Raw genomic sequence first — 14,128 nt, 5'->3', positions numbered from 1 at the left:
TAAGTGACTTAAGTCACTATCTCACTGTGTTTTGACAGGTTCTCACCTGATGCGCAGAGCAGTGAGCTGAAGGCATGCTCTTTCTTGATTCCTTCAGGCTTGGACAAAAAGATAGGAAATTCAAACATGAGAAATCAAACATCGAGTGTGCAAATACAGAATTTTTGGAGGCAGTTTTTTGTTTTGTTTTCTTTTTTGAGAGACAGCTTTACTTGTGAGTCCACGGGCTGGAATGGCTTCAACATGTGAGAATTTGGGCATGCCCGGTAAAAAAGAAACCATTAGGGAAAGATAATGAAGAGAAAGGGGCGGGGCATAATCAGAAGAAAGAGGTATAGCTTTGAGAAGATAAACCGTCTTAGATTATCCTTCCTGCCACCAAAGCTTCAGTGTAAAGACTAGGAAGGGAAAAGAGAACAGAGCATATGTGGGTTTAAAGCATGGGCTCGCCAGCTATGATCTATCTCAAAATTGTGTGTCATTATCTTTTAGTTTTCATCCAAATATAGTCAACATTGCTCCATTTTCTGGACTCAGCATACAGCCGACTGAGGAGGATTACTCACCTCAACTATCAGGCCTTTGACTACTGTGTCCTTTCTCCCAGTTTCAGGAACTGTGGCCGCCTCAGAACCACAGAGCTCTGGGGACTGTTGTGCTTCTGCAGACACCGAGAAATTCACATTCCCTGAAACAAATGGTCCAGAGAGCTGAGCTCAGATCTGCCAGGAACCTGGCATCCACCAAGCCCCAAGATCTGCAGGGTATCCTCTGTTCTAGGGGTGGTTCAAGAGCCTGTCTTATATTTAGGAAGGTGGTAAGCACACACCAGGAGCAGCAATGACTGTGAGCTTCCTCTTGGGGACCCAGTGAGAAGAAAGTAACTGAAGAAACTTCCTACACTCACCTTTTCTGGGTAGAGCCCCCTTACAAAATTTTCACTCACCTAAAGTTTTGGGAGTTACCAACCAGGATGAGATGTGCCTCCCATTGGCATCAAGGCAGTAAGAATCTTGGTCTTTTCCTACTGGGACAGCTGTGAAATCAGGAGAGGCTTCTAGCTGCACAGCCATCTGTGACCCCACAGGGAAAAAGAAAGAGAAAAAAAGATGTTGCTGTGGAAGGACAAGGTATTATACATGGGAGGAGGTAGATAAAAGAGTGTGAAGGAGATTGTTCGGAAAACATGTCTAAAATGTCATGTAAGTTGACACAGAAGGCTTGCATGGATTTCATCCACACATATATGTCTTAAACTTTATCTAGCTATCATTTATGTATTATCTACACAAACCATTAAGGAGATAATTACATATGTGCCTACTTATATTTGTTTTATTTTGATGGCAGAAGTACATTTACTGTACTAGATTTTTAACTACTATTTTGAAGTATACACCTACCTCTAACGAAAACAAAATCCATTGTAAAACAATATGTCATTTTATCCTGACAATAAACTCCTATATTTGTGGACCATGTCCTTTGATTGTATACAGAGGCTACATGAAATATTCTATTTCTGTCAGTACAGTTTGTGCTGTTTAAATACTGGCAACATCACCTAATTTTATGTAGTGTCCATATTGTTAAACAACTCTTTGCTGTATATATGTAGCTAGAGTCTGGGAATTGTTTCAGCATTTGGAACCACTTTGCTGACCTTTCCAATACAATCTCTTCCCCACTTTCTTTCTTCTTTTCCTTTAAGTCTTAGTTATAATTTACACACACTAATTGTCCTCTTCCCCTCTGGTCATGATTAATTCAGAAAGGTGTTCACCCGCATGCTTGTAGGGAGGTAGTTCATCACAGTGGCTTTGAGCATGAAGGTTTCTCCACGGATCACAGAGTAGGGCATTGTGAGCTCCACAAAGAAGGGCTGGAAGGCTTGGAGAGGTGCCACCGAGGAGAGGCCAAGGCCAGTATCACTGGACAGGCAGAAGGCTCCGGCCTTCCATTCAGTGATGGTGTCAGGGACTGTCATTTCCACTTCAGCCATTCCAGAGGAGCTGGGAGAGTGAGTGTAAAGGACAGAAAGTGAGCTCATGAATTTGTTATCTCTGAGATGGTAACTCTGTGTGTGACAAGACACCATCCCTTTGAGTCCTTGAAAGGAATGATAGGAAGGGAACAGAGTAAATGGGACTCCAGATGGCAAAAGAAAATGCCTTTCTCTAATCTTGTTTTACCAACTTAAGTCATAGCCCCAAAACATCTCAAAGTTCACAGGTTAGTGGAAATCTGACTAGATGTGAAGTTTTCTCTGAATCCTCATCTTCAAAATATACAACAGTTTTATGACGTATATGGTCTACTCTATATAGCCATCCCATAGTCTGCTCCATGTGTGTCTCATCTTTTTGTCAATATGATGATCCTGAATCACCTTAACTATCAAAAAGTTTCGTGATAGTTTTTATGGGCATTTTTCTGGGGGTGATGGTAATAGGTGTGTTTTATAATTGATATGTTGATATGCTATGGTTTTCTATATGATCAATTTCCTTCGCTTATGATAAAAATTAGAGAAATCCAAGAAAACAAAGAAAAATTTTGTACCCAGCCCAAATCGTACAAATGGAAATCACTTACTTTACTGTGACTATATCCCAGACCCAGGTTTCTGGAAAATATTTCCGAATGGTTTCAGTAAGTGGATCTTCAGGTGGTGGATTTCTATTTGATACTGGGTGGAAATTTGTAGATACTTCACTTCGAAGTCGTACAACATCAGATTCCAAAACAGGTACTATGAAGTTACAAAGGAAGAAAGGAACATAGTACTTGAATACAATGGGACACCATGGTGCAATTAAATGTAGCTTAATTTTCAGTTTCTTCTTGACTTTTATTAAGGTTACACTGGAAATAATGGATTGAATCACTAATTTTGGGGGAGACTAGGTAACATCTTTGTCAAAGGGGCAATCTCACCTAGAGTAGTTGAATTTGGAAGGAACCATGATACATATTTTCTTGGGTTGGATATTGGAGAGTTAGTGAATGCTTACAGATATAATGTGTCCCCTAGGAGGAGTGAAGATCCACAATAGGATCCTAGGTAGCAGGTCTTGTGGCTACAGTGAGACAAGACAAGAGCTGAATGATGTGTACATTATCAGCAGAGATTTCTTGCAATGTTTTTTTCTTTCTTACGTCTGTAGTTTTAATGCCAATATTTTGATAGGTTTCAATTTGGATAAAAATGGAAAGATGTATGAGTACAAACTCTTGTGTTAGAAATAGTAAGTTTATTATCCAAGGATCATAGAAATGGCTTGTGTTTGTACTGGCAAGAAATGTAGGATTTAAAGCTGCTAATGAAGTGTCTGTACTCTGCTTTACTTTCAAGAACAAGTACACATGTAGATTTAGTTAGGGCTTCACCTAAGTATTTCCCAACTGACTTCTAAGCATAGATAATCTCTCCCGGTTTGTTAATTCATAGACACACACAGAGCTTCATTTCTGTAGGTCCTTCCCTGTGATAGCCACACAGGGAAGCTTGTGATAGCTTGTAACCTGATCTTAGTCTTTCTACTTGCCTTCAGGAACCGAGTGTTTTCTAGTGTTTTAAGTTCATCACCCATTACCTTAACAGCTACAGGGATAGTTGCCCAATTATTCCATTGTCTAGAGAAGTCACAGTGCCTCAGGCCATGTTGCTTTTAGAAACTTGTGAAGATATTTCATTTTCCTTTCAAATCAGTATGAGGAAAATTAATATATTCCAGTCAGAATGATGTTTTATTTTATGTTAACACAGATAAAAAAATAAATTTCAGTATTTAGAATATAAACAATGATAAAGATAGTGTTTCCTGATTTCAAGTTATATTACAGAGGTATAGCAATAAGACCATCATGGTAAAGTCACAAAAATAGACATGTAGCTCAATGGAACAAAGTACAAGACCCAAACACATTCATGTAATCACAGGCATGTGGTAGTTGACATAGATACCGAGACATACACCAGAGGAAAGACAGCATCTTCAACAAATGGTGCTGGGAAAACTGCATGCTCACACGTAGAAGAATGAAAGTAGACCTATAACTATGACACTGCACGAAAGTCAACTCCAAATGCATCAAGGACCTCAACATGAAAACCAAAACTTCTAGGGGAAGAACCATAGGCAGCAACCTTACAAAATACATGTGTAGAGAAAGACTCTGAATGACACCCATTCACTTAGAAATCAAGGTAAATACTTGACAGATGGGGACCTCACAAAACTGAAACGCTTTTTGCATAATTAGGGATCAATCAATTGAATGAAATGGAAGCCCAGAGAGTGGGAGAAAATCTTTCTAGCTGTACATCTGATAAAGGATAGATACTCTGAATATATAAAGAACTCAAAAACCAAAGACTCAAGAAAACAAACAGCCCAACTTAAAAAATGGGATGTGGATCTGAAAAGTGGTTTCAAAAGAAATTTTAAAAGATTAAGACATATCTTCTAACATTGTTTATTATGCCAGCAATTAGGCAAATGCAAATTAAAACAACTCAGATTTCATCTCATCCTAGTCAGGATGGCTAAAGTCAACAAAACAACTGACAACAAGTGCTGGAGAAGATACAGGGAAAGGGAGCCCTCATTCACACTTGGTGGGGATGGAAATGGTGCAGTCACTCTGAAAGGGACTCAGATGAGAGAAAGAGGGAAAGATTAAATGGTTCATTGGTTAATATATGAGTGTGCATGTATCCTTTAATGTATGTGCATTTTTTTCTTCCTGTCCTCACCTTTATTTGCAATGCCTGGATTTTCTGTCTCTTTCCTCTCTAATGTTTAGGGAACTCTCTTCACCTCTCATGACACATCTACAGAAGTTCTTCTACTTCACACAATGATCTTGTATCACAATAACTATTGCATTTTTTCTTATTTTAACATTGAAGGAAGGACCTCCAGTCTTTAACTGCCTTGTAGTAGCAGCATACGCCTGGGCACATTTTGTTCTGTTAAGCTTGGGTTCTTTTTCTCTTACTTGGATGCTACACATGCATTACAATTTTATTTTACTAGCTTCAATAAATAATTCACATTTATTTTGCTCTGAAAATACTGATTTGTTATTTTACCTGCCATTGGAAGCATGTCATAGTCATAACAAAATGTAGGATGTTTGATCTTCAAGTTAGTGAATGCCGTTAAACCCACATCCTAGAAAAAAAGTATTAATCAAGTGAAATACCTCCAAATTCTGAAAAAAGTGTGTTTAAAAATTGCAGTAAATGCTTCACATATAGTTTTACATGTTGAAGTAGATTTCCTACTCAAATTGTGTGTCTCATACTCATTAGGGAGTACAGTGAGGAACATAGAATTTATAGTGAGCCATATGTGCAGGCCTTCTCTCTGATACAATGCTGTTATTTTGAGAAGACACTCACAGCCATGTATAGTGGCACACACACCTATAATCCCGGCACTTGAGAGTCAGAGGCAGACAGATCTCTGTGAGTTTGAGGCCAGCCTGGTCTACAGAGTGAGAGCCAGGACAACCAGAACTACATAATGAGAGCCTGTCTGAAAAACCATTAACAACAACAACAACAACAACAATAATAATAAACAGTCAATCCCCCACTTTGTGCCAGTTTTCTCAATAGAGAGAAAAATATAGTCTAGACTGGCCACTTTCCAGGATGTAGACTTTGGAATGCTCAGGATCTAACCCATGAACCACACCACATGTAAATGTGGGTGGTCTGCCAGTGACTCTTAATATCCTTGGCCTAAGCCTGAAATTCTTTACTATATAGTGTTTCATTAAACCTAAATAATTCACAGAGCAGCATGCCAATAGATAATAGGGCTTACTGTCACATATCTGTAGACATCTTTCTCTTGCCCATATGGTACTGAGTATGTGTGCTCATAATATTGGCTGCCAGTCACACAGTCTTCTTCGTCTTCAGACGGGTCGGAACTTGGGATGAATTTCTTGTGCTGCATACCTGGCAGATGGTAAACCTGTAAGAGACAGGGGATGAGGGGGCATGTGGGAAGCACTTCCTGAGTTAGCTTTGGCTGACAATGTGGTTCCGGAGTTGACTGACTGGTTGACTCCAGCAGGGCCCTCTTTTTTGGAAGTTATTCACACAAAAAAGCAATAATCACTGTGTTCACTACAAATACCTGAATGTTTAAGGAATAGCTGTCCTCATCAAAAGTACAGGCACCAAGAGGATGGAGCGGGTAGGGTGGAGGGGAACAATGGAACTCCACCCCCATATTAAATACCCTTGTGTTTTTTAACTAATCACCTGTATTTGTCAGCTAAAAACAACTGCTCAACAAATCTCTTGTTTAATAGATTTGGGGAAAGTAAAAATCAAAAAGAAAAATATTTTAGCAGGATACTTTCCATAGCATTTTCTGCATGTGCATGATAACATCACATAATTAAACTTAAATTAAATATTGGTTTAATTTACATGTCATTTTGAGACTGGTAAATTCCCAGCATTATTTAGACTAAGGATTTCTGTTTTTAAATTTACAGATCTACTGTACATACTAAAGCATTCTACTAGCCAGTGTCTATAATTTTACACTATTAGAGTGATCATATAAATAAGCCCTGCTTGGTTTTTTTTTTTTTTTTTTTTTTTTGGTTTTTCGGGATAGGGTTTCTCTGTGTAACCCTGGCTGTCCTGGAACTCACTCTGTAGACCAGGCTGGCCTCAAACTCAGAAATCCGCCTGCCTCTGCCTCCCAAGTGCTGGGATTAACAGCCCTGCTTTTAATTCAATATAAAGAAGAGCTGTACTGGCATTATCTTGGGAAAGACTCCTGTAAATAGTGAATTGTTTCATTTGTGCTTCTGAGCATTTTCAAAACAAGTTGACAACCTTGCCTTTTAAAATTTTAAATCATTCTATCCTTTTTTTTCTTATTTGGGGAACTCTTGAGATGTGAAAGATTCTCTTTGTATAAACGGTTTCCTTTGGCTCCCACATGCAGTGTGACTCTGAAACGCTCAATCATGAGCATCTGAAGGGGACAAGACACTCCTGGGGCAGCACATGTTCAGTGAGAGCACAGAGGGTTTGCAACTCACAGAGCGCCTTATTTCCTTCTTTGTCTTCAGTTTATTCGCTAAAGTTTTCTGATCCGTTCTTCAGGATATTATAATGAAATGCTCCCTTAGAGACGCTGCCAGCATTAAATGGACTATTTGTACACTCAAGAGCCCAAGTGGGTGAACAATGACTGTTTCATCAGGACCAGGGTCACTTCCGGTCTCTGCTGACCTGTCTTGGACAGAGGCTGAAGGGACTCACCCAGGAAGGGGAGAGCTCAGCCTCGGGTTTCAGGAGCAGCACGCTTTGGTCCACAGCTCTCAGGCCACAGAGGGACTGAGGAGAAGCTGTGACCCTCAGACGGGTTTGTGAGCCAGGAAGACTTTGAGATGAGCTGAAGCTCAGGTCCACCTGAGAGAAGGAAAATCAAGCTTAGCGGGAGTGGGGGTTGGGTGGGAGTGGGGTTCCTGCTATTGCAGATCTGAAACCTGACACTAGGAGTCACCCTGGAACTCTGCACACATCTGTTTTTCCAGATTATGAATACAGTCAGAAACACAACTGAAGTTCGTTGATACCCTTTTCTACCCTGGAATTGATTTAAGAAGACAGGAAACGTGTCACTCGAACTCCAAAGCAACAAAGGACTATTTCGATTCCCTGAAGTTCTTGCAGACAGCTCATCTTTGGTGTGTGTGGACATATATGTGACTGTGTTGTCATGCACATGCGTGTTCAGGTGTATGTACCCATGCACCCAGCAGAGGCCAGAGGAGGGTGTGGTGTCTTGCTCCCACTCTCTCACTTATTCTTTTGAGAATGCCCCTCATAATCCTGGAGCTAAACTGGCAGCAGCAAGTCCCAGCCATTCTCCTGCCTCTAGCCTTCAGGGGTTATAGTACCCTGTGGTCTGCCTGGCTTTTATATGTGTGCTGGAATCAGAATTCAGTGCAGTGCTATTACCTCCTGAGTCAGCATTTTAGTCCTAAAGCTATACTTCCTCCCTCTCTCTCCATCTCCCCTTCTTTTCCCTCTACCCTCCCCATCTCTCCCTCCCTCTCTCTCCATCTCTGTCTCTCTGTCTTTCTGACTCTGCCTCTGTCTCTCTCTGTGTCTATTTATGTGTCTCTGTCTATGTGTGAGTATGTGTGAGTGTGTGTGTGTGTGTGTGTGTGTGTCTGTCTGTCTGGTGAGGTTTTTGAGACAATGTTTCTTTGTGTAGCCCTGACTGTCCTGGAACTCACTCTGTAGACCAAGCCGGCCTTGAACTCTGAAACCTGCCTTCCTCCGAGTGCTGGAATTAAAGGCTCACGTTATAACCACCCAACAAAGTTACTTATTTGAAAGGACTTTTTCATGATTAATCTCATATCTGGGGTGGAAAAATCAGTATTCTAATTGGAATACTGCCTCTCTGTCTACATTTGTTCCTCTGTCTGGCTACCAGATCATCTATCATTCGCCTTCATCTCTCAGTGCTTCCTATTTCATTTCAGACACTAAAGCAAACTGCCATGGACTGAGTTGTATTCAAAGGGGCTGATGAAAACAGATCAAAAGTGTTATTAACTACTCTAGAGTAAGGAAAGCACAGATGCTCACCAACAGACGTAGTTCCAACTGCCTAATGTGAATAGGTACTGAAGATCTATGTTTCAGCACACATCCAATATGCTGTGTCATGAAATTCAAGGGTCTTATGTTCTTATCACACATACAGAAAAGTCATAAGGAAAAACTGGAGGGGAAAAAACTATACTAACAATTGAAAGGCCTGGATCCCATGACTGGTCTCATGTAAGACTATGACATTAAGGGTCTTTGAGATAGCTCAATGGGTAAAGGTGCCTGCTGAGAAGCCTGTTGAGCTGAGCTTGACCACTCAGACTCATGAGGAAGGACAGCATAGACTTCTAAAACTTGTTCTCTTTCCTCCACATGTGTACATTCAGATGCACATGTGCACACACAGATAAATACAATGAAAATGTAAGTTATACAACTTTAAATTAGTTATTAAGGATTCAGTTCTTGCTCTCCACTTCCTTGCTTCCTCTCTCTTAAACCTCTGATCATGTGTGGAGTTTGTGAAATGAAATCTGGCACACTGGTACTGTCCACATCTTTGCCACTGAGGCACACACCAGTGACTGGGTTTAGCATAAAAATCTGTGTCCTTAAGACTCCCCTCCCCCTTTTAAATAGAAATCTTAGGTAACAAATCCCTCACTTTGTTGCGAAGACACTTTTCAACTTCAAATGCTGCAGAATCTGCAATCACTTCTCCATCAGGCAGGATGGTGTAGATGAGCATTTTAGCCATGGGGACCATGCTGAACTCCACAGGGATCTCCAAGGCAAAGCTGCCTTTTACTGCAGCTGGAGGGAATGGGAAATGACGGTTATGGGTCAGACTACTGACAGGAAAACCCAAATAACTGAACACAGGGATTTGGAGGACTGTCAGTTTGTATAAGACAGTCTTCCTGTCCTGCAGTTGGTTGTTTGCATGCTAATGATCTCAGGAGGATATCACAAAGATGTCTTCCACCAAGATGTTCACTGTCAAAAGTTATCTTGGTTATTTACAGCTAGACATATGCTAACCTCTTATCTCTTTTATTCCTTAGCTTCCCAAACAGCATGTTAGATATTCCTGTTATAAAAAGGGATGAGACAACTGTGGCTCATGTCTCACTTATTATTCAGGTAAAAGGAAGACTAACAGAGAGGAAAGCCTGGTACTCGGGAAGCTTAAAATTAATAATTATCTCAGAGGACCAAGCCACATTTGGCAGTAATAAGCATATTTTTGGTATTAAACTTTTTCTCAATGCAATGTTCACAGTATTTACATCTCTTGAGAAAAAAATTATGTAATTTCAAAATCTCTCATTGTTTCTGTTGAACCTGAGGGGATTCGTTAGCCTTCTCAAGTTGAGTGCTATGATTCCCACTTATTATCTGCTAAAGAACTAATTGTATATTTCAATAAATAACTAAATAATTTTCATAATTGATCAGTAGTAAGAAAACTCCTTTTCAGTAAATTTGTTGAGCATTCACTGACTATTTACCACTTCTAGAAATTACTTGAAAGATATCTGTGACTGTATGGAGCAAGCAGGTTTACATCTAAAACATGCTATTAGCCAGCGGCAATAATACTTTTTAAGCTATTAGAGTAATGACATAATTATTCCTAATAAGTCCTGTTTTTAATTCAATATAAAGAAGAGTTTTACTGTCTCTAACATGAGTGAGACTTCTGTAAATAATATACGGTTTCAACTGTGCTCCATGTAGTTGATATGGCCATAGAGAGAAATGAATAATAAAAGGTAAAGTATAGAACATGTGTTTGCATGTGGTAGGTGCACTTTGGGAAGGAAAGGATGGCAAAAACAGAGCATCGATATTACCAGGATTCAGTGATAACTTGGGATCTTAATAGAAGCGGGTGCAAGAGGCCCTATTCAGGGAGTGACAGATGAGTCACATTTTGTTAGAACTGAGCAAGTATCACCAGGAGATGACAGGATGACATCACTCACAAAGTCATAGCAGCTATGGGTCCCTGCCCAAGATCTTACCAACAACAAGCCAATCAATATTCCAGTATGGAAGGGGAGGGGTTTGTGAAGACCCACTCTTAGCTGAGGAGCTATTGACAGTAGATGGCTGCTGAGGGGAGGAAGAGTCAGATCTCATCAGTGGTGAAGTCCCTGGTAGATTGTCCATGTTTCAGGGGCTGGCCCAATACCTCATCATGTATGAGTAGCACTAACTGAACTCAACAGGTTAAAGAAAAAAAAGACATAACGTAGGGAAAGGGCCTGGTGAAGTAGGTAGGGAGGAATTGGGGTAGAGGGATTAGTTGGGAGAGGGTATGATTAAAATACATTGTATAAATATATGTAACTTTCAAAGAATAAATAAAATGTCTTTAAAAGTAAAAATAAAGGAAAGGAGAGATAGTTCAGAAGTAAAGATCACTTGATTCTCTTCCAGAAGACCCAGGTTTGATTCCCAGCATCTACACCAGGGTGCTCAGAACTCTGTAATTCTGGCTGCAGGATATCCAGGAGATCTGATGCCTCTGGCTATTAGAGTACTTGTAGTGACATGCACATAGTTACCCACATGCACCTCACACACTATTTGAAAATAATAAAAATGAATCAAATACATGAAAATCAGTGTAGCTAGAATGGTAAGGACCAAGGCTGGCACCCTCCAGTTTTTTTTGAATAGACACTAAAATAACTCATTTTCCTTGGGGTTAATCTGCATGTGAATGCATAGGTTCCTCATGTAGAATGTATCTTGGAGTACTGTGTGTATTCAGGGGGTACATATTCACAACACATATTTCTCCATGTTGAATGATACTCGGTTTGGGACTCTGAGACTTTTTCCTGAAGGTCATGAGTGAGAGCATACATTGGACAGCAGAGCCATGAGTTCCTACTGTGGAGAGTGTCTATGGAGACACACAAGCATGATGGGGGCACTGTTAGCTGCTCAGTGGTAAGATTCCCTTGGTGAGTATGTGGACTCTCAGTTGGAGAAATGTTACTGTGTGGGAGACACTTACATTCTCCTGGCTCCACGTGATGAGTGTGGTTTCCAGTCTGGATGATGCTGCCCTGGGCCATGACCTAAAATGGAAAGTATTTTCCAAGCTTACATCTATATTTTACAAGGCTTTCTTCTAATTGTGCTAGAAGACATAGAAGAATCTATTGTATTCCAGGCAGAAATCCCCAGCCTAGAACTCAATGTGTCAGGAGAGACATGGTCAGGAGAGGAGAACTTTTTTTTTTTCTTCCTTCAATTTGGAGCCAGAACTTACCAGGTAGTGGAAAAGGAGCTCTGTCAGCACTCCCAAGTTCTTCCCCTTCAGAATAAAATGTGCCTGAACTGTGTGAATCTGGTTGCAGGGCAAGATGCTGCTGGACTCTGTCTCAAGGTAGATGTAGCTCCTGCTGAGGGAGTAAACAGCATAGGCCACATGGTGTGCCTCTGCATGTGTTTCTTCTATGCAAATGGAATGGGAGCATGAATTTTGTTCCATGTTGTAGACCTGGAAAAACAACAAAGTACTGTAAGAAGCCGTGCGTGGGCTGGCAGAATCCGCCATTGCGCTGGCGTCCGGGATTCTTCCTAGTAAACAAGTAAACTGCGCATGTGCCATGGTAAAAGCGCGCCAAAAGTCATAGCCCATCCCAGGGTGTTTTGGCGGGCTACGGAAGCAGCCAATCAGAGGTGAATACGCTGCTCTAAGGGTATATAAACCGTGCCTTTTCCAGGCTTGAGGTCTTCCACCATTTTGTTTTTGGAATAAACGTTTTCCTGGGGAAGGATCCTGATGTGTGTCCGCGTGTGTTCTTGCTGGCGAGACGAACTGTGCTGTAGATTGCCTAGCAGGCAGAATCTCCATTCTGTGATCAATCAACATATTTTTCTTTGTCAGTTAATGTTTGAATATTATGTACATCTTTTTTTCAAAGTGGAAGGGAATTTTATTAAATGGATTGATGTCTAACATCCTGAATTTTTAGAATTGAGGCAAATATTTACACCAGGGACGAGAGAAAAGGGAAGTGTATTAGTTTTATGAGACAAAGGAAACATTTATTGTGCATCTAATACATAATGAAAACATTTTACATATATGAATTTTAGTGCATTATGAATGTGCAAAATAATGGGTTCGTTATTTTGAAACATTTCATATATTAATGTAACGTACTCTGAGAGTGCTCATTCATCCTAGTATCCAATCCTACGTTTCCCTCCGGTTCCCTTCCTCCTTAATAGACCCTCTCTGCTTTCATTCCTGTTCTTTCACTAGATTCCACATGTGGGGCACAAAGAGGGTACACAAGGGGGACATATCGGGGACATATGGGGGATAATTTCTCCTAGTCTTATACTTCTTTATATCAACAATTTCTAAATACATTCATTTCTCTGTAGACAAGAAGACTCTCTGATAAATATTTGAGTAAAATCCAATATACACATATTTCCAATTTTCTCTATCCACTCATGTAATGGTGGGCTTTCCCACTTGTGCCCAAGTTCATGAAATAATGACTCTGAGACTGCATTATTATGAATAATTGTCTAGTCCAAAAGCTTTGGCTTCTCCTGTTAGCCCCTAATTCAATTACCCTGTTCATTCTTTTCTGTTGGTTACCTCTCCTCAGTTTGGGGTGAATCTTCCATGCCTGACTCTATCCCTGACATTCTCCCTGTACTGGAACTTCCACCCCCTTATTTCCTGCCTAAGCTAATAGTCCAACAGCATTTTATTGACAAGTGATGCTTCCATATATTGCCCAAGAGATTCTCTGTAAACACTCATCCACCAATAGGCATTAAAGTTGACTCCATAGCCCAACTGTGCTGAGAACTGCTGAGATAGCCATGGGATGTAGATGTCTCTAACAAATGTTAGCTTTAATTTTTATGTGCATATATATGGCCAAGGGATACCTGTACCTTATACTGACTTCCCTTTGGAATTTTGTAGAAGCTCTGAGCTTAATGGTCATACTAATTTACCTTTGCACCAGTTGTGCCTATAGGTTCCTTTGTTCCTATAACATTGCCAACATTTGCTTTCCTGATGATAGCCATTTTGATGGGTGAGATGAACTTTCAGCATAGTGTTAGTCTGCATTTTATTGAGAGTCACATGTCCTGAGCATCTTTGCATGCGTTTCATGACGACTTGTCATTAAGGTCTTAAAAATAGACTATTTGTTGGATCTACTGAGATGATCATGTCATTTTAACTCTTGATTCTATTTATATGCCATTTACAGTTGTCAGCTTACAAATGTGAAACCATCCATGTCATTTTATTATGAAATCAGTTTGATCATGGTACATGATTTGCTTAATGTGTGGTTGAATTTGACATGGAGGAATTTGAACTCAGACTTTCCTTTATTAATTAGTCTGACGATTTCTTGTCACTGCATCCTCTTCTAGTTTTTGTCTCACAGCTATTCTAGATTCATAGAATGGCTTTGGAGGCATTTCTTCTTTTGAATCTTTATACAATAATAT

The 14,128-nt window shown here is 40.2% G+C and overlaps 1 protein-coding gene across 2 annotated transcripts in view; it reads right to left on the bottom strand.

The window, feature by feature from the left end:
- The window catches only part of LOC114615335 (murinoglobulin-1-like), a 50,517-nt gene that overhangs the window by 13,513 nt on the left and 22,876 nt on the right, over positions 1-14,128 (bottom strand). For both annotated transcript variants that reach the window (XM_028761054.1, XM_028761053.1), the window contains exons 12-22: positions 11,901-12,131; positions 11,643-11,706; positions 9,276-9,424; positions 7,307-7,456; positions 5,841-5,993; positions 5,099-5,180; positions 2,596-2,752; positions 1,784-2,012; positions 947-1,073; positions 567-688; positions 47-98 (exon numbers count right to left, since the gene is read on the bottom strand). In XM_028761054.1, the coding sequence (XP_028616887.1) occupies positions 47-98; positions 567-688; positions 947-1,073; positions 1,784-2,012; positions 2,596-2,752; positions 5,099-5,180; positions 5,841-5,993; positions 7,307-7,456; positions 9,276-9,424; positions 11,643-11,706; positions 11,901-12,131 (1,516 nt within the window). The remainder of the gene's footprint in view (positions 1-46; positions 99-566; positions 689-946; positions 1,074-1,783; positions 2,013-2,595; positions 2,753-5,098; positions 5,181-5,840; positions 5,994-7,306; positions 7,457-9,275; positions 9,425-11,642; positions 11,707-11,900; positions 12,132-14,128) is intronic.

This window comes from Grammomys surdaster, unplaced genomic scaffold, assembly GCF_004785775.1.
Source record: "Grammomys surdaster isolate TR1022 unplaced genomic scaffold, NIH_TR_1.0 126660, whole genome shotgun sequence".
NCBI lineage: Eukaryota > Metazoa > Chordata > Mammalia > Rodentia > Muridae > Grammomys > Grammomys surdaster.
The sequence above is the reverse complement of the archived record's forward strand: the minus strand, read 5'-3'. Positions and strand labels throughout refer to the sequence as shown.